We start from the raw sequence: 18,457 nt of genomic DNA on the forward strand, positions 1-18,457 counted from the left end.
TCGAACCCCAACCACTGCGTCTACCTAAGCAGGAACTTTAATTTGTTGAGCTATTTGGCCAGCCCTTATTCCTAGTTTTAAAAATTCAGATTTTTCAGTTAGTTTTTTATTAGTACATTTGTAATACATACTGCTTACATTCCTTATGTGATATTTGTACATGTATATAAAAATCTCAATTTTTTAAAAAAATCCCCTTTTTCTCAAAATCCATATATTTTTGTAAAACACTTTTCAGTTCTGCTTTGTCTAGCCTTTCCTCATGATTAGGTTCAGGGATGTGTTTTGGTATAGACAGTGTTGGATCCTTTTGTATATATCACTTCAGGTATGAATAGATAGTTTTGTTATTACAGATGCTAATTATATCATTTGAGAGCCAGGGAGATAGCTCAGTGGAATAAGTGCTTGCCTGGCAAGTGCAAGGTCCTGACTTCAATCCCTATTATTACCAAAAAAAAAAGAAAAAAAAAATCGGCTAAAGTGGAATATACCCATTTCTCCAACGGCAAATGAACTGTTCAATCTTTTGGTAAATTTTTAAAAATTTTGTGATAATAATTATTTTTTCAATTCTAAGAATACATTCTCTATACTGTATCCTGTCCTTGCATGTAGCAATGTATGTCCCTGTTAAATTACAATGAACACGCTAATGCTTAGCTTCAGTTGAGTATTTTTTTAAAAAATGTTTACAAAAAGTTTATAAAGATTTATCACCTGCAAGCAGGTGCAGGGTCCGGGAGTTCGATCCCGGGTCTGGGAGTTCGATCCTGGGTCTGTCGTGCTGGTCCCGCCCCCAAGGCCTGCTGAGATAGCAATTGAGACTGGGCGTGGTGGCATGCGCCTGTAATTCCAGCTCTTGGGAGGCTGTAAAGAGGAGAATCACTCTGTATCTGATCTAGCAGTGAGACCCTGAACACCCTGTAGACCCTTCCCTAAAATACAAAAAAGAAAAAGAAAAAAAAAAAAGATTTGTATGCCAGGATGTCAAAAACACTGAGTCAAAATCTAGAGAAGAAAATTTATCTTGGTCATAAATTTAGGGACAGGTTTTTTTTTTTTTTTTGGTCCTAGGGATTGACCCTAGGGCTTTGCACATGCCATACAATGGGTCTACCACTCAGCTCCATCACTGGTTCAGGAACAGCTATCTTACTCAAAGCATAAAATAAGCCCCTTGTGGTGGCAAATGCTTATAGTGTCAATACTTGGGAGGCTGATGTGAGATGACAATTCTAAGCTCAACCTGGACTGTACAGCATAATCCTTTCTCAGAAATAAACCATAAAATAGTGATTAAAAAACCACCTGACTTTTCATTTTACTACATTTAACTGTGCTATTGCTATTTTAAGAATTTTTATGTAACTTAATAGATGTCAGTTAATTATCTAGATGGGTAATATTCCACAGTTGGGTCTAGAAAATTCTCTCAGTTAAGATCCAGTCTTATTCTTCATATAGGAATCCACTATTTGCCTCTCAAGAGGGTTGGCTATTATTTCCTTTGATAGGACCCTTAAGCATTCCTGGGCTACAGAAAATCTCAGACAAAAGATAAAAATTCTAGCAAATGATGTCTCATGTTCTAAGGTATACTAAATTTGTTATAGTGAGGTAAATTAAAAGTCATATAAGTATCTTTTTTTTTTTTTCCCTATATAGTCCAGGCTGGCCTTGAATCTGAACTCATGGTCACCCTCCAGCCTCAGTCTCCAGAGCGCTGAGATTACAGGCATGCATCACCACCCTGGCTCTAAGTATTTTCTTTAACTGACTATCCTTTATGACAGTGCCAAGAGAGGTATACACACAATCCTTGAAATTTCTTCAAAATCTTTTTCTTAAGACCTTAGCGACACTACCCACACACATTCCATTCCTGAAAAACCAAGGCAGCTCAAAAAGAAGTTCATAAAATTAGTCTAAGGGAAACCAGCTATTTCTAGTCAAAGAGATTGTATGACAAATGATTTGGGAGCTGGGCCTATAGCTCAGTAGGAGCGTGTATACTTAGTGCACATGTGCATAGCCCTAGGCTCAATTACTAGAACCAAAATGAGAGGGGAAAAAGCAAAAGAACCATTTAATAACCTGAACTCCCAAATTTCTTATCTTGCTCTGATGAATGAATATCTTTAACAGTGAATCTAGATATTACATATTTCATGAAGTGGCTCTGATTTATCAAGTTAGGCTTCCCCCTACATACTTCCAGAACTCCCTTTGATTACTGCTTTGTGCTTGTGAGTGCAACAGTGTATCACTTACTAATTCTTATAATAAACTATAAACCTCATGGAGACAGGGGTGGTATCTTATTTACTATCCCTATGCTTGGTACACAGCACTGATTAGATTTTTGAAGACAGAAATAAAGGAAAAGATTGTCTTTCTCTTCAATCTGCCTGTACTCTTCTGTTGAAATGCTAGATAGTAAATGGAAGAGTAGTGAAGTGGGGCATGAACATGATCCAAATCCTTTTAATTCACAGAAAAACATAAAAGCATATATAGCTTAAAAGCCATTAGAATTGCAATCAAAAGATTAGAACTTGAGCATTACCTCATCTACCTAACAGCACAAGAGTTTTAGCATATCACTTAACCTTTCTTGGACTCCATTCCTCTTATGTTAATATGAATTAGATTACATAATCTGAAAGTCTCTTCTGACAATGAAAACTATAATAGCAAGTGATTAAATAGTTATGGCCTGAAGAATGTGTAGTCAATTAGGACCAGTATTTCAGAGGAAGGATTTATCAAAGCAAGGTACAGTGGTCATAGAAGCTTTCCTAATTTAAAAGAGAATGGTAATTCTTAGTTAGGATTAATATTTGGAAATGTTTATGCTTTTTTTTTTTTTTTTTTTTTTTTTTTGCGGAACTGGGGATTGAACTCAGGCCCTTGCACTTGCCAGGCAAGCACTTATTCTACTAAGCTATCTTCCCAGCCCCTATTTATGCTTTAATAACTCCTTTTTTTGGAATCAGGTTCCCACCGTGTATTCTAGGCTGGTCTGGATCCCCACTAAGTAGTCCAGGCTGGCCTTGAACTCATGGCAATTCTCTTGCCTCAGCCTTCCAAGTGTTGGCTGAGGAAGCATGTGCTACCATGCCTGGCTCTTTTTCTTTTTCCTTCCTTTGTTTTACATGTATCTGGTGCTACTAGGAATTAAGGGTTTTCACACTGAACTTCAGCCGCAGCCCTTTCATTTACTTTTATATGTCTGCACTACATAATAATAGTTTATCTTATGGAACTGGCAGATACCCACATCATACCTTGATCACTTCATCTCCCTGTCCACCCCTCCCTGCCTCTCTCCTATTGTCCCTAGGTCCCCTTCCCACGTCCACAAACTAACTCAGTTTCCTATTACCTTTTATTTTGATCTTTATTTTATAATGTAGCACTGATACATAGCATTAAATATTTCATAGTTTTTCTCATATAAAAATAATGAAGGGCTGGCAAGATAGCTCAGCGGACTAAGCACCTGCTCAGGCAAGCACAGGGACCAGGCACTTCCTGCTGTGCTGGCCCCACCCTGGGGCACACTGAATGGGGGACTGAGTCCAGGAGTGGTGGTGTACACCTGTAATCCCAGCACTGGGAAGGCTGAAAACAGGAGGATCACTACGAATCCTAGCTGTGTAGTGAGACCCTGTACCAAATACATAAGAAAATAAATACAATAAAAATCATGAGATATCTGTGTTTGATTTTTCTTAGAATTGTGGTCTCAACAGAGGATTAAAAACAAAAGTGACTGGATCTAGGCAGCTTCGCGTTGTTCATTCTGTACCCAGTTCAAGCCAGCCATCCTGTGGATGCAGGGATGCTAGTCAAGCCTGTTCCTGGTAGGGGCACTAGTTTGATTTAACAGTCTTGAGCAGTGGAGAACACACAACTATCGACCACCTTAGTGTGAAAATGTCTGACTGTTGTAAATAAAATATGGCATACAATAACACAAAGTGCAGTAACTGGCCAAAATCTGTAAATGGTATAACAGATTTCAAAAGAGAACTGACATTGTAATATGCAGTCTTAGGATGGAGTATTTCTTTCCAATAAGAAACCATTTAAATAATCAAAGAAATACTCTTTTTTCTATCACTGCAATCTATGAGAATGGAAAAGGACACAAAGTTTGCAATAGCAAAATTAAAAAAAAAAACTTCAAACAGAGATAGTCAGGCTTGTCAACTGTTTCTCAATGGTATGTGAGCATCAAATAAAAATATTTATGCATTGACATAACCCTGTGGTCACAATGTTTCTTAACTGGCAGAATGAGAAAGATCAGAATCAAAGCAAGTAGAAAGCAATGCTGAACACCAAATGCAACTGCAGGGTTAGTTGTGCTTTTCAATAACCACATACATGTTTTTGTAAATGTGCATAACAGTACATGTCTTACTTTTTTCTACACATAACTGTCAGTGATTAAAATGAAAAATGTATTAATAAAAAAAGAATTATGGTCTCAAGATCCATCTATTTTCTCACAAGTGACTCAGACTTACTCTCCACAATTGTGGAGGAAGTACTCCATTCTGTATATGGTCATTTTCTTTATCCATTCATCTGTTGATGGGCATGCAAGTTGCTTTTGAGATTTAGCTGTTAACGAGTTGTGCTGCCTTAAATGTGGGTGTGCATGTGTCACTGTGACATGGACTTAATTCTTTCAAGAAGAAGGCTATGAGAGGTACATCTGGCTCAAATGGAATTTCTATTTTTAGTTCTTTGAGGAATCCACATACTGTTTTTTCCTATAGTAGCTGTAGTAGTTTACACTGTCACCAGCAATGCAGAAGGGTTCCCCTTTGTAGTTTCACTAGCATTTGCTGTTTTGAATTCTTGATGATAGCTAATTCTTTTTGGCTAAGGTTTGATTCACTGATGCTTCATAATGCATTTTAGTTTCAATTTCATTAATTTCCACTCTCACCTTTATAATTTCTTTTCTTCTATAAATTTTACATTTGGTTTAAATTTTCTTTTTGTACCAGGGATCAAACTGAGGACCTTGTGCTTGCTAGACAAACACGTAAGCTGCTGAGCTTTCTCCGTGGCCCTAAATTTTGGATTTGGCTTGCTCTTATTTTCCCAGACCTTGAGATGAATCATTAGATTATTTATTATCCTATTTTTTAATAGGTACTCACAGCTATAAATTTCCCTTTAATACTGCTTTCGCTGTGTCCAATAGTTTCTGGTCTATCATACTGCCATTGCCATGAGTATAGACACTTTCATTTCTTTTCTGATTTCTTCTGTGACCCACTGATGAGGCATGTACTATTATCTTTGTTTTTTTTTGGTGGAACCAGGGATTGAACTCAGGCCCTTGAACTTGCCAAGGAAGCGCTTATTCCACTGAGCCATCTCCCCAGCGGCATGTACTATTAATCTCCCTGTTGACACAGTTTCTTCAGTTTCAACTGATGTCCATTTCTACTTTCATTCTGCTGTGATCCAATCATATGTAAGAGATTATTTCATTTATTTTGTATTTATTTAAGCAAGTTTCATGGCCTAAGGTTATGTTCTATTTTTGATAAAGTGCCATGTCCTGTGGCGGGGGGAATGTATCCCCTGTTGTTTTGGGGTAAATACTCGGCAGTTATTGGTTAAATCCATTTGTTTGAGGTATGGTTCAACTTTATCATCTATTTTATTTTTTTAATCTGGTCATCTATTTAATTTTTTTGACCTACTTGTTAAAGTGGGTATTCTCTCACTATGAGTTTATTGGTGGCTGTGTACCTCTATGTCCAGTAGTTTCTATGTTATGAAACCAGTGCACTGACGTTTGGTGCATATATATTTATTGTTACATTTTCTTATTTAATTGTTCTTTTTACCAATATATAGTGACCTTCTTTGTCTTTTCTGATCAATTTTGACACGAGGTCCACTTTGTCTCAAACAAGGATAGCTACTCCTGCTTTTGTGCTGCAGTTGCAGGAGGTACTATTTTCTATTCTCTCATTTTCAGTCCATGTCATTATTGTGAATGAGGTATATCTCTTGTAGGCAATTTATATTTGGGTTTTGTTTTTTGATTCAATCTATCACTCTGTTTTTTTATTGGGGAATTAAAAATATGTGCATTGAGTAGCATTACTGAAGGTATTTATTGAATTCTATCATTGTACTAATTTTCCAGTGCTGATTCCTTTATCCCCCACCCCTTCCCCTTTTCTTAACTACTCTCCCAGTTAGATGCAGGCTCTATTTCAGTCTTTTTTAGTGATAATGGCCTCACTGCCTCTAGCCAGGATTCCACTGAGCACTTTTTCAATGGTGGTTTTGTAGTCTTGGATTTCTGTAGAATTTATCACGGAGTCTTTATTTTTTCCATATTCAATTTTAAAGGACAATTTTAGGTCATCAAAGATTTCACACCAAGCTCTCCTAGTTTTTAAAATTTATGTTAAGAAACTAGCTGTTATTTTGAGAGACTGGTCTTTTAAAGTCACTTGACGTTTTTCTCTAACAGTTTTTAGGTTTTTTTTTTGCGAAACCGGGGATTGAACTCAGGTCCTTGCACTTGCCAGGGAAGCGCTTATTCCACTGAGCCATCTCCCCGGCCCCCTAGTATTTTCTCTTTGTACTAAATTTTTGAGATTTTGACTGATGTTTCAACAAGTTATTTTCTGATCATGGCTATATGGGATTCTATATGCTTCATTTACCTGGTTTCAATTCTTTCCCTAGATTTCAAATTTTTTTTGCTGTGATTTATTGGTAAAGAAATTTTCTACACTTTTTGTATAAATCCTTAATGCCCGTAATTCTTACTTTTTAAAAGATGATCTAGCTACTACCTGATACAGTGTCATAGTACCTAGCTGATTTTATTGTATCACTGAGTTCATCATCTAATACATCAACCTTGTCTTTAAGTTTTGGCAGTCTCTCCTCAGATGGGTCATTCACACTGCACATATCTTCAACTAAATTTTTCATATCCAGGATTCCTGCTTGATTCCTTCTCATAATTTTTAATTCTTTAATAAATTTGTCATGAATATATTTTGCTTTGTAAAATTCCATCAACTTGTTTGTGTTGTCTTTAAGCCTACTGAACATTTTAATTAAATAATTTATCTGTTCATTTATCTCCTCTTTGAGCTCACTGAACATCTTATGCATCTGTTGTTTCTTCAGGCAAATTACCTATTTAGTTTGGAGTCCTCTGCCTGACACTTGCTCCACCTCCGTGCCCACGAGATCAGCTTTTGCAGCGCTAGAGTGTTTGGAGGCATCCTACTGAATGCTCATGTTTCTACTGTTTTGGTACTGAGGGCTGCAGAGCAAAGTGAAACACTATGTCAGTACTGGGGAGCTCTCTTTATTACTGTATGTCTCTCTGTGATATGACTTTGACTCTGGTCATATTTTAGTGTTCATAAACCTATTGTCCTACTCAATGTATTAGGGTCAGACTTGGCACAAGGGAAGAATAATTACTGGTTATACCAGCACCTATAGAACCGACTAGGTATCAATTATAAAATTGTTCTAAAAATTTCATGGGTTTTTTTTTTTTAATAACTCAGGAAATCAAAACACTAGTAATGAAAAGTAGGCTGAGCTATGATACTGAGGTAAGGAAAGAGCAAGAAGAAAAAAAATTTCAGAGAGAAGGAAACAAGCGCAAGGGCATGAGTTCAATTCCCGGTTCTGCCAAAAATAAAATAAAATAAAATAAAATAAAATAAAATAAAATAAAATAAAATAAAAATAAAGAGAGAAGGAAACAAGATAAAAGACAACAGAAAATGAATGAAAGGTAAGAATACTTTAGTGACTTTATTGTTACATTTGGAATCGAGGAAGGAGGGTGGGGTTTGCAAAGCTGTTTGTTGGGAAGGAAGTATATTTGGAGGGAGGGAGGGAGGGAGATAGGGAGGGAGGAGGGAAGAGAAAAAAGAGAAGAGGACGGGCTGGTGAGATGGCTCAGTGGTCTAAAGCACCTACTTAGAACAAGCTTAGCAAAGCACAGGGACCGCGGTTCAATCCCCCAGCACCACATGCCAGCCAGCACCGCCCCCGATGGGCTGAGCTGGCCACACACACACACACACACACACACAAATTAAAAAAAAAAAGGAGAGGGAGGGAGGGAGGAGAAAGAAGTGGAGAGAAAGGGAGGGAGACAGAGAAGGAGGGACGAAGATGGGGAGGAGAGAGACAGAGAGAGGAGAGAGGAGAGAGAAGAAGAGAGAAGAGAAGGAGAGGAGGGAGGAGGGAGGAAGGAAGAAGGAAGAGGGAGGAGGGAGGAGGGAAGAGGGAAGATGGAAGATGAAGGAGAGAACAGCCTTTCCTTGGCCAACTCTGAAATATCATTATCAGATGAAAGGAGAAAAAAAAAGTCCTCTCGGTCCTATTTATACTGCCATCAGAATTTGACCCCCTTAATTCTCCTGTTTGCTGGAGGGGCTTTCTAGATCTCTGATCCCTTCCCTCCTTGATAATCCCTGCAGTTGCTGACATCTGCTCCTATGCCTGTGTGAGACTATCATGAAAAATCTTCTACCTACACCACTCCTCTCAGGCTATTCACCTGCCCCAAATTCCCTGGCCACACCTTACAGAGTCTCTAAACACTGCAAATTTAGTGTTATTTAGGGTTTGGTGGAAAAGAGCCATTCAGTAGCACTGGGGTACAGTGCAATGGAGCTCACACAGGTGCAGAGCTCAGCAGCCTCTGAAGGGCCGATGAGAGGGATCCTACATGGGCACAAAGCTCGTGGTGTTTGGCGGCGGGCAGCGAGAGCATGCACCTACACTGCTACTGCCCCAGTGTCTATTCTCCAGCCCTGGATTACCTTGGTCAGAGCTGCTATATAACCTGGTGACTCCTGGTCCCCAAATCCCTCAATGTCTGTTTCTGAATTCCCAGCCAGGAAAATTCCCTTGCTCTTAACTTAAGTTGCTTTCCTCTGAGTGGTTCTCTTAGTGCCTTGATCTGAAGGCGTCTGTCCACTCCAGCAAGGACACTGCTCACTGGCCCGTCTCCCAGTGGGAAGAGAGGACAGATGGACTGTAGCCACTAGGCTGGGTGCTGACCACAGCAGCATTCAAGTGGTGTGGCACTGTTTACTCCCTCTGCATGTTCGATCTTTCCCAAGGTACCCTGTTCATCAGGCATGGACTCTAAGCTGTGCCCATATCTTGAGGCAACAACCCTGATCCTTTTTGTAAATCCTCCTGACTGTGGAATTCTTCCAGTAAACTTCTCTTTCCTGTCACCTTCCCATATTTGAGTTTTTGTCCACCCCAATTTCCAAATACCTGTGGATCTTGGCAAATGTCTCATGAATGACTGTCAGTGCTCCACTCCCCACCCCTCACTTGCCAGTAAGTATTTTTATTTATTTTTTGAGACAGGGTCTTCTTGCTGTGCTGTTGACTAAGTGTGATCCTCCTGCCTCAATGAGTAATGGGAGTATAGGCGCGCATCACTGTGTCCAGCTCTAATTTGCTTTAATGAGTATTTTCATACAATGCTAATATGAACTAAATTTCTTTAATTAAGTTGCAACAATATCACAGAAGAATTTTTCCATTTAACTCTGTCTTAACTTTAAAATCTACATATAAATACATGGCAATATTTTTCTAACAAAAAATTTTTTTTGCAGTTCAAGAGACTATTTCTTAATATTCAGATCAGTATTACCCACTTAAAAAGAGAAGGAAATAGATGTGACTACATAGGAACTAAGAACTATTCAACAAAAATCACATTAAAACAGCAAATGGAGCCACTGGGTAAATTGTAATTCACAAAAATTACAATGTACTTGAATCTACTAGTATATAAAGTAGGAAAAGAAATGTGTTTGAAAGAGGAAATTGAGAAGATCAAAAAATATCTAAAAAAAAAGTTCAACCTCACTAGTACTCACACAATAAATTATAACCCAAATGCGACCATTTATATTAGATTTGTAAAATATTAGTGTACACGGCAAGGCCAGGTGCTGAAGAGGATGTGAATCAAGTTTGAGAAATGATTAGTCAGTCTCTTATTAAACATTCACATTCCCTTTTATGCAGCAACTTCATTCCTACTATCCATCTTTTATTTTTTTAATTTTTAAAACAATCTTTTTCCTACTATCCATCTTTAAGAAACTTGAACATAATAAAAAGGGAAGATTAATACAAAAACTGTAGCATATATTTACAACAGTATGTTACAGTAGCACAAAGCACTAAAGCTACATGCAACAGTACAGATGAATCCTAGAAAAATCATCACGCAGTAAATCCTTCATGTGAACCTGTTTTCTTCAAATCACTTAATATTTTTCTTTTGTTCTGTTTTGTTTTTATGGTACTGGGGAGTGATCTCAGGATCTTGTGCTTGCCAGGCAGGCACTTGGCTGCTGAGTTATCTCCTCAGCACCCCCCCCTTTTTTTTTTAGTTTTCCAATGTACTTTCTTTTGGAATCTAAAGAAATACTGTCCTCAAATTTTCACTTGTCAACAGGAAGCACAGAGCTGCCCATCATCATCAGCGATGGCGGCAGCAGGTCTCGCAGCCCTGCCCTCACCCTGCCATTCTCCCCTACGTTCACCTGCTCGCCCTCCATTACAGTCCTGTGCTGCTGCCTAAAGAGAGTCTAGATTATCTGAGAGACGACAGTCAGGAGCAATATAGTCTACAGACAAGGGGATAATGAAGACTAATCAGAAGAAGATGGAATGCTTTGGGCTAGGATGACAGCAAAGTAAAAGCATATGATCATTCCCTCTGACCTAACCCCACACATTGCATTTTGAAATTATTATGAAATAATAACATAAACTACTTCAATTATTTAAGATGCTTGAATGTTTGCAAAAGCTGCCCTTCTTAAAGCCACCTAATAGACACTACATGAACTGATCTCTAAGGTATGTTAATGTATCAGATATGACTTCTTCCTAATCTTCAACAGGACAGAAGAAGTAAAGAATTGAAAATGGAATTTTTCTGTAAAGATTGCTAACTATATAGTATGAAAGTATGTGAATTAAATACTGAATCTTAAAATATTTCTAGTCCTTTAAATATGCAGTATCATACTTAACTGTTTTTCCCCTACTTAGCCATAGTCTTAAGACTGACAAGTGCCTAAAATAAAAGTCCTCTTAGAACAGTATTACTGACACTGCCAGTGAAGCGGAAGACCCAATACTATTATGGGTTACTGGACTTTTTTAGAATATTTTGCTGAGTTAACACACCTATAATATTCAAATGACAGAACTAAATAAAAAAGGGGATATATAAATGAAAGTCCATTTTGTATCTGTGTATTCAAAATGGTTAGGATAGATATATAGTTACATCCTCTTAATGAATAGAGGGATTTGTTCTTTTTTTTTTTTTTTTTGGGGAACCTGGGATTGAACTCAGGCCCTTGCGCTTGCCAGGGAAGCGCTTATTCTACTGAGCCATCTCCCTGGCCCGAGGGATTTGCTCTAATAGTGTTTGTAAATAGGATATCATGTCTGCATCTTGTACAGCAAATAACCACTAGGAAGACAGTATGCATTGTGTTAATTATTGAAACTCTCCTACCAATTTGATTTGAAACTGTCTCATTGCTATTTGTCAATAAAATTATGGAAAAAAAAGAACACTATTACTAACCAAAATCGAACAAAAAGAACAATTTATACTCATGTTCTATACAAAAAATTTTCTTATACTTTAGCAAAATATTCATAGCAGTTCATAAGATTATTATATATTTTCTTTCACATTACAAATGAAATAAAATTACTATGCAATGATAATACTGTCTTCTCTTTTGCAGAAAGGTAAATTACTAATAATCCTCATTAAATTTACTAACAAAACACTGAAAGGTAAAATATTTTTGTTTTTGCATAGAGGTCAGTATGTGAAGCAATAATCAGGAGCAATGTTTAAAATTAAGCTTATCATAATTTGGCCAGAGAGATAGTTCAGTGGCATAAGCACCTGCCTAGCAAGTGTAAGGTCCCAAGTTCGATCCCCCCCAAAAAAATTATCATAATTCTTACTGAAGATTATACCTTCTAACTAGGCAAGTATCATGTTAATATTCATGCTTGGTAACTCTCATACCCTAGCTATTCAAAAGGACCTAGGAACAGGGTACTTCAGATGCCAAGGATTTAGCTAGTCTTTATTAAAATGCATAGCAATGTTTATAGAAGCATTTCACATGCACGTGGGAAACAGATACTCCACAGGAAGGAAGGAATGACAGGGCAGAACTCAAAGGATCTTGAACTCACTTCCATAGAAGCACAGCAGAAGCACCAGCCTGGATTTCTGGGAAAACTGAGCTCCTAAATTTGACAACAGTACACTAGGTATTTGAATCAAACAACTTTAGAAATTTTAATAATCCTCTTGACTAAGTTGCATATTAATGCTTTTCTAATAGCTTTTTAACAATAACCAGCTGAAAAATCATAACTGCCATCTGCTACAAGAGTTGACAGTCTAGGAATATTCATTACACCTCATATAAAGACTAATGTGTAGGAGAGCAGATTTTGAAATTAAATCTCTAAAGAAACTTTGATTTTTCAAAGGTGTATCTTTTTTTTAATAGAAAAGAAGCTTATGATGGAAAACTATCTTGTGCCCTGCTTTGTTTTTCTTTTCTAGAAAGCTCAAAATTATTTCATGTTTGACTACTATCATTTTATTTTTCTGGTTTTAATAAAACCAGTACTATATATTTCCTCTGGTGCTGATTCTTTGTTTTCATAATTATGTTATTATTCATGAACCTGTTATAAGCTGATTCAACTATTTTATGCATTTAGGCATAGTAAATAAAAATTACATATATTTCATTTAATGAGCTCTATAGATATGAACAAAATGATATCATGATTTTAGAAGACACTTGTGAAAAAGGTAATATATAAAATAACTGTTAAAATTATTGTCAAAACATTGTATGTTAAGAATGTAAGCAACAATGCACTCACAAATGAAAACCAACTAACAAGCTAAGGTACCAAACTGTTACCTGAGTTTGAATACTTGATTACTTCCTTAGGATGATTGAAAAAAGTTGTTAGAAAAAATATTTCCCAGAGATAAATTTTTAGCAAGTTAAATGACTAAAGATAGTAAGTCATTACTGCACAGCATGACTGCAGGAAACAATTGAAGAATCAGGGAAAAAACTGTTTTGTTTAAAAGGTTTTAAAAGAAAATAAACAGAAAAAGAGATTTAACAGTTCAGTTATTTAAAAACATGAATCAAAAGATGAGTTTCTAATAAAAATTTTATGATCAAAACTAAGTGTGACAATTGACAATAATTTCTGTCTGAATTACATAAATAAGCCTTTACCAGCGAGCACATTTCTATAAGAATATAGAAGTCTTTATAAGAGAAAGGCTACTTAAAATATTTTGAAAGAAAATATACCTTTTCTTAAACATGGATATCGGAATAATTTTATAATTCCATAGTCATCAGCTGTAACTAAAACTTGGCCAACATAATTTCCATCTACTGAATTTATATCGTTGATATCTGAGTACTTGGGCCAAATTCCATTTACTTCAAGGCCTGAAACACACGTCCATGAAGCCCAATGAACACTTTTTATTTCTTCTTTATTTGTCACTTCTTTTCCTCCTAAAAATAAATCAGCCTTAATTTAAGAAGTTATATCATTTTTTACTCAAGCTTAAATTTCACTGCTAACATGATAATTACAAATTGTAAATATTTTCATTGAGCTAAGAATACATGAATTTTAGATAAGTAAATTTGGGTAAAGAGAAAAGAAAATGCCAGATAATTTTTTTTTTCTTAAAGCCACTTACAGAATTTTACTCATTGAGACATACTGACTGTCAGCCAGGCAGGTCATCAATGCAGAAAATAAAGCTTAATCCTATTAAAATCATGGCACAGATCACAACAAGCTAAATTATAAACAAAGGTTGAAAGCGACAAGAAAGTGGCAAACCAGATATTAAAAAACAAATCTAAGATCACACGGTTGAAGAAGAGAATTGAAAAAGACTAAAACGTAAGGCTAGGTAGAGAGTAATACATTTACATTAGGTAAGAGGTCTTTAGGACTCAGTAATTATTCATTAAATATAGATTATTAATAAAAGGCTCAGGGGAGATATATTATTTTCATTATATCAAAGATAGTGACTAATTTAGTAGATTTCATATTAAAGTACTAACCAGTATTATTATAATCTTTGATGAAAAATCCTTTTCAAATTCAGTTTATTAGCTATGTTATTCATACTACAAAATTTGTTTGAGGGCAGTGACAAAAACTAAGTATTTATGGTCTCACATTTGTAGCTATTATACTTAGTTCTACCCACAAAATTATATTTTGGCACTAACATAGACTGTGACTTTACCATATCTGAATCACAAATTTCAGAAATTAATACAGTACAATTTGTCTTCAATCCTCCAGTCAAAGGAATCTGAGAAATAAAAGGACATAGAATGGTGGTTTCCAGGGCATGGGGGAGGTGGTGGGGACGGGGAGGTGTGATGGCGGGGTCCATACACCTTCAATTAGGCAGGATGTGGACGTTCTGAGTATCTAAGGTATAGTACGTCTGCTCATACTGCATTACTGTATAGTATAGTTGAAATCTGTAAGCAGATGAAATGCTGTCATCATACCAGTAATATATGATGATTATGGAAATCACTGAACACATGGTATAGCTTCATAAAAATCACACTGTTAATATAGACAATTTTATGTTAATTGTCTCATTAATTGTGGAGAGAGGAAAAATTCCAGGAGGGTTTCAATATAATAGGGTTGCCTTATAGAAAAACCACAATGCCTGACTACTTCTGAGTTTCTTTAATTTCCTGTAATCAAAGTACTTTAAATTCTGTTTCTGGTGAAATTCTAAAATATCAATAGATGCTAAAATCTATGACTACTAAGAAGAATATATGCAGTGTATTATTTGTTGAAACTGTACTTTCGATTTGATTTGAAACTGTCTCATTGCTATATGTTTATCAATAAAACTTTGAAAAAAAAATCTATGACTATATACAATTGACTAGAAAATCTTACCTGGCATCCTATACAAAAGTCTTTTCCCACTTCCATCATTTGTCTGTAAATATCTACTGTCTGAGGACCAGTCCAGATGAGTGATGAGACTATGTGACCCAGCACATTCACCAACTTTTTTATAGCGCTGAGCAACTCCATAAATGTCAACTGCACTGTCATTGCAGCCAACAGCAAGGTATGTTCCATCTGGAGAATATTTTAATTCATGAATTGCTTCTTTCCTGTCTTTAACATGTACGACTTCTGTCATATCTCTGTTAAAAAGAAAAAAAATGTCCAACCATATGAACAAGCACAAGAGAATTGCACGCGAATGTGTCTAAAATGACTATGAGGCTGTATCAACTGTTTATAAACTATAAAATAAAATAAGTAAGTAGTATTAGTTCAGGAATAATTATTTTGCTGAATGGAAGCACATGGGAACAATATACATATATGTCAGAAGTAGAGAAAATGGGGTGGGGCTGGGATGTGGCTCAGTGGTAGAGCGCTTGCCTAGCATACATGAGGCTCTGGGTTCTGTCTCCAGTACCACAAGAAAAAAAAAAAAAAAAAAAAAAAACAAAAACAAAAAAACAAAACAAACAAACAAAATAAAAAAAAAAAAAAAAAAAAAAAAAAAAAAAGGACAGAAAAATATCACTTTATAACTTAGTAAGTACTTTAGAGATTCTTACTAGTATCTGAGTCATACAATAAAAGAAACAGATTTTTATGATAAAAGTTCTTTGTAAATACATACTTAGCTTATAAAATGTTTAGATACTGTAAGTTTCAAACAAATTTTTATTAAAAGGCAAATGTATAAAATTATATTCAGAAAATAATGGAAATATGAAAGGACTATTTCAACAATATATTTGAATTTATACTATTTATATATATAGCTACCACTAGTTATTTTTATTTCCATCTTTTCTGCCCTAAAAAAGAAAAAAATCCTCCCTTAGGGATCTTGTCAGTGAAACTTTTTTTCAATGGTGTCTTCTAAAAGTGTTTCCAAAGTAATACAGGTACCGATAACAGCCATAGAAGTGGGTGAACACTTAGTTTATTTTTAAAATAATTTCATTGAGAAACAAATAACAATGAGACAGTTTCAAAACCAATTACTAGCATAGTTTCAATAATTAATACATTGCATATTGTTGTCTTAGTGGTTATTCATTGTATAAGATGCAGACATGAAATCCTGTCCACAAATACTATTAGAATAAATCTCTCTATTCATTGAATTAAGAGAATGTAGCTGTATATCTATCCTAACTATTTTGAATATACAGATACAAAATGGTCGTTCATTTGTATCCCCCTTTTTTCTTAGTTTTGTCAGAGAAGGGTATTCCATTGTCATTTAATATTGTAAGTGTGTGAATTCAGCAACATATTCCAATATAGTCCAGTAGTCCATAATAGTAGTGGGTTTTCTGTAAGACTGGCAACGTCAGAAATTTGAACACTTAGTTTACCACAACTAAGTTTCCAAGGTTGTGGAGCTGGTGAGGAGGAGGGGATAGGGAAAAGCCACCTAGAGAAGTAGTAACAGGAAGTGAGAATTTAGACTTTCAATTAGTCTCAGGACTTTTTCTCATATAAAATGTGCATAACTCATCTGAAATGTTCCAAGTAGATAATTTCAGAAACTGAAGTATTTTTCTCAGTTTTTTTTTTCCCTTGATACTGGGGATCAATCTCTGGACCTTGCACTTGCCAGGGAGGTGAGGTGCTCCTGTGGCTGAGCTATCTCCCCGGCCCTTTTCACACTTTTTAAGGTCTCTAAGTGGACAATTTAGAGTAATCATAGTCAGCTTTCTTCCAATAATATTAAACATTTACTTGGTCTATCTAGCAGTAAGAATTCATACTCAAACTTACCTTTGTGTTTTGTGAGAGATGAATATAAAGTAATCATGAGAAAATGTGGTAACTGCTCAACAGGAATATGTGAACTTCTATAAGAACTCTGAGAGAAGGGTCAAGACTGAAGACAGGGAGGAGCTAGGGAAGGGTGAAATCTGACTTATGCATAAAACTTGAGGTACTGGCTAAGTCTAAAAGAAAAGAGAGGATTTTCCAGGAAGAAGATATAGGATTTGCTGAAGCAAGAAAGTGTCCAAATATGTGGCAATGTGAGCAACGGTAACTAATGTAATGTGGACACGAGGCAGGGAAAACAGAAAATGATGGATGAAGACAGAAACAGAGAAGTCTGTGATGAACCTGCTTTATTTCCAGTTTGTGTTTTAGCACCATATTAATCCTACAAAGAAAGAGATGAAAAGTGGCCCCTTAATTCCAAAAGGGGACCCAACAAAACCCCAGCATCTGTGACAGTGTACTAGCACTTCACCAAAAATTAACTTCTCCCTTTTCCTAGATTAAATTGCCCAGTCTCCTTTGCAGTTATTTCACCTACATTCCTTAGATCTCACTAAAGAGATGAGAAAAATGATGCAAACCATTTCCAAGCTATGCTGCTTTTAGGAACAGGCACACACTCTTCACACACCCTCACATCTCATGCTGGCTAGATGCTGCTATCTATGATCAGGCCAGGGACTGAGGAACTACCACAAAAATCAAAAAGTCTGGGTCTTAGGAAAGGAAAGCCGCTCACTGCCTTCAAACCGCTACCTGTGCAAGAATTAATAACCTTCAGTTGTATCTGAGCCACTATCTATGGATCTGTTAACTATAGTAGCTCGCAATTACCATAACCAACATAATGGAAATAGAACTAGAAAATCGCCCCATGATAGATCCAACATTGTAATAGCTAAAGCTTTTTTACTTTAAAAAAAAAAAAACAAAAAAACAAAGTTTCTTGATCACTTTTGCCTTATCAAGATCCTAAGGATTGGCTCATATGCTTCTACTCTTCCCATTGATTTTCTCTTTTAAGTTTTAATTAAATCCAGACATCTTAGTCCTCTTTGCTCCTTACCTCCATTCATCCATATATATCTATATGCAGCAAGATATTTTAAAAATTAAGATATCTGATAGCTTTTTAATGTTCATTAAAGATATGATAATCCTCACAAATATTAGTAACATGCTTTTGGAAAACTTGAGAATTATTCTGGTATTCTTAAATAGCAATTTTGTCTTAAAGACTTAATTAAGTGCCTTCAATTAATGATAGAATTAAGTGTGCCATCAATCCTTGTTTTTTCTGTCATGATATCCTTTTCTCTGAATCACATACAGTATAAAACAGTGATAAAGAAAGAGGTTCTGGCTATTTTTATAATATATTATGTTGCTCTGACCACCCACTTTCATACAGTTTCTATGACAAATTTAAAGGAAATATGAGGGGCTGGGGAGATAG

General features: G+C 35.9%; 1 protein-coding gene across 1 annotated transcript in view; it reads right to left on the reverse strand.

Moving 5' to 3' along the window:
- Positions 1-18,457, reverse strand: part of Eml5 (echinoderm microtubule associated protein like 5) — a 247,615-nt gene that overhangs the window by 99,262 nt on the left and 129,896 nt on the right. The window contains exons 9-10 of the mRNA XM_023719668.1: positions 15,118-15,374; positions 13,464-13,676 (exon numbers count right to left, since the gene is read on the reverse strand). Coding sequence (XP_023575436.1) covers positions 13,464-13,676; positions 15,118-15,374 — 470 coding nt within the window. The remainder of the gene's footprint in view (positions 1-13,463; positions 13,677-15,117; positions 15,375-18,457) is intronic.

This window comes from Octodon degus, unplaced genomic scaffold, assembly GCF_000260255.1.
Source record: "Octodon degus isolate 3935 unplaced genomic scaffold, OctDeg1.0 scaffold00070, whole genome shotgun sequence".
Lineage (NCBI taxonomy): Eukaryota > Metazoa > Chordata > Mammalia > Rodentia > Octodontidae > Octodon > Octodon degus.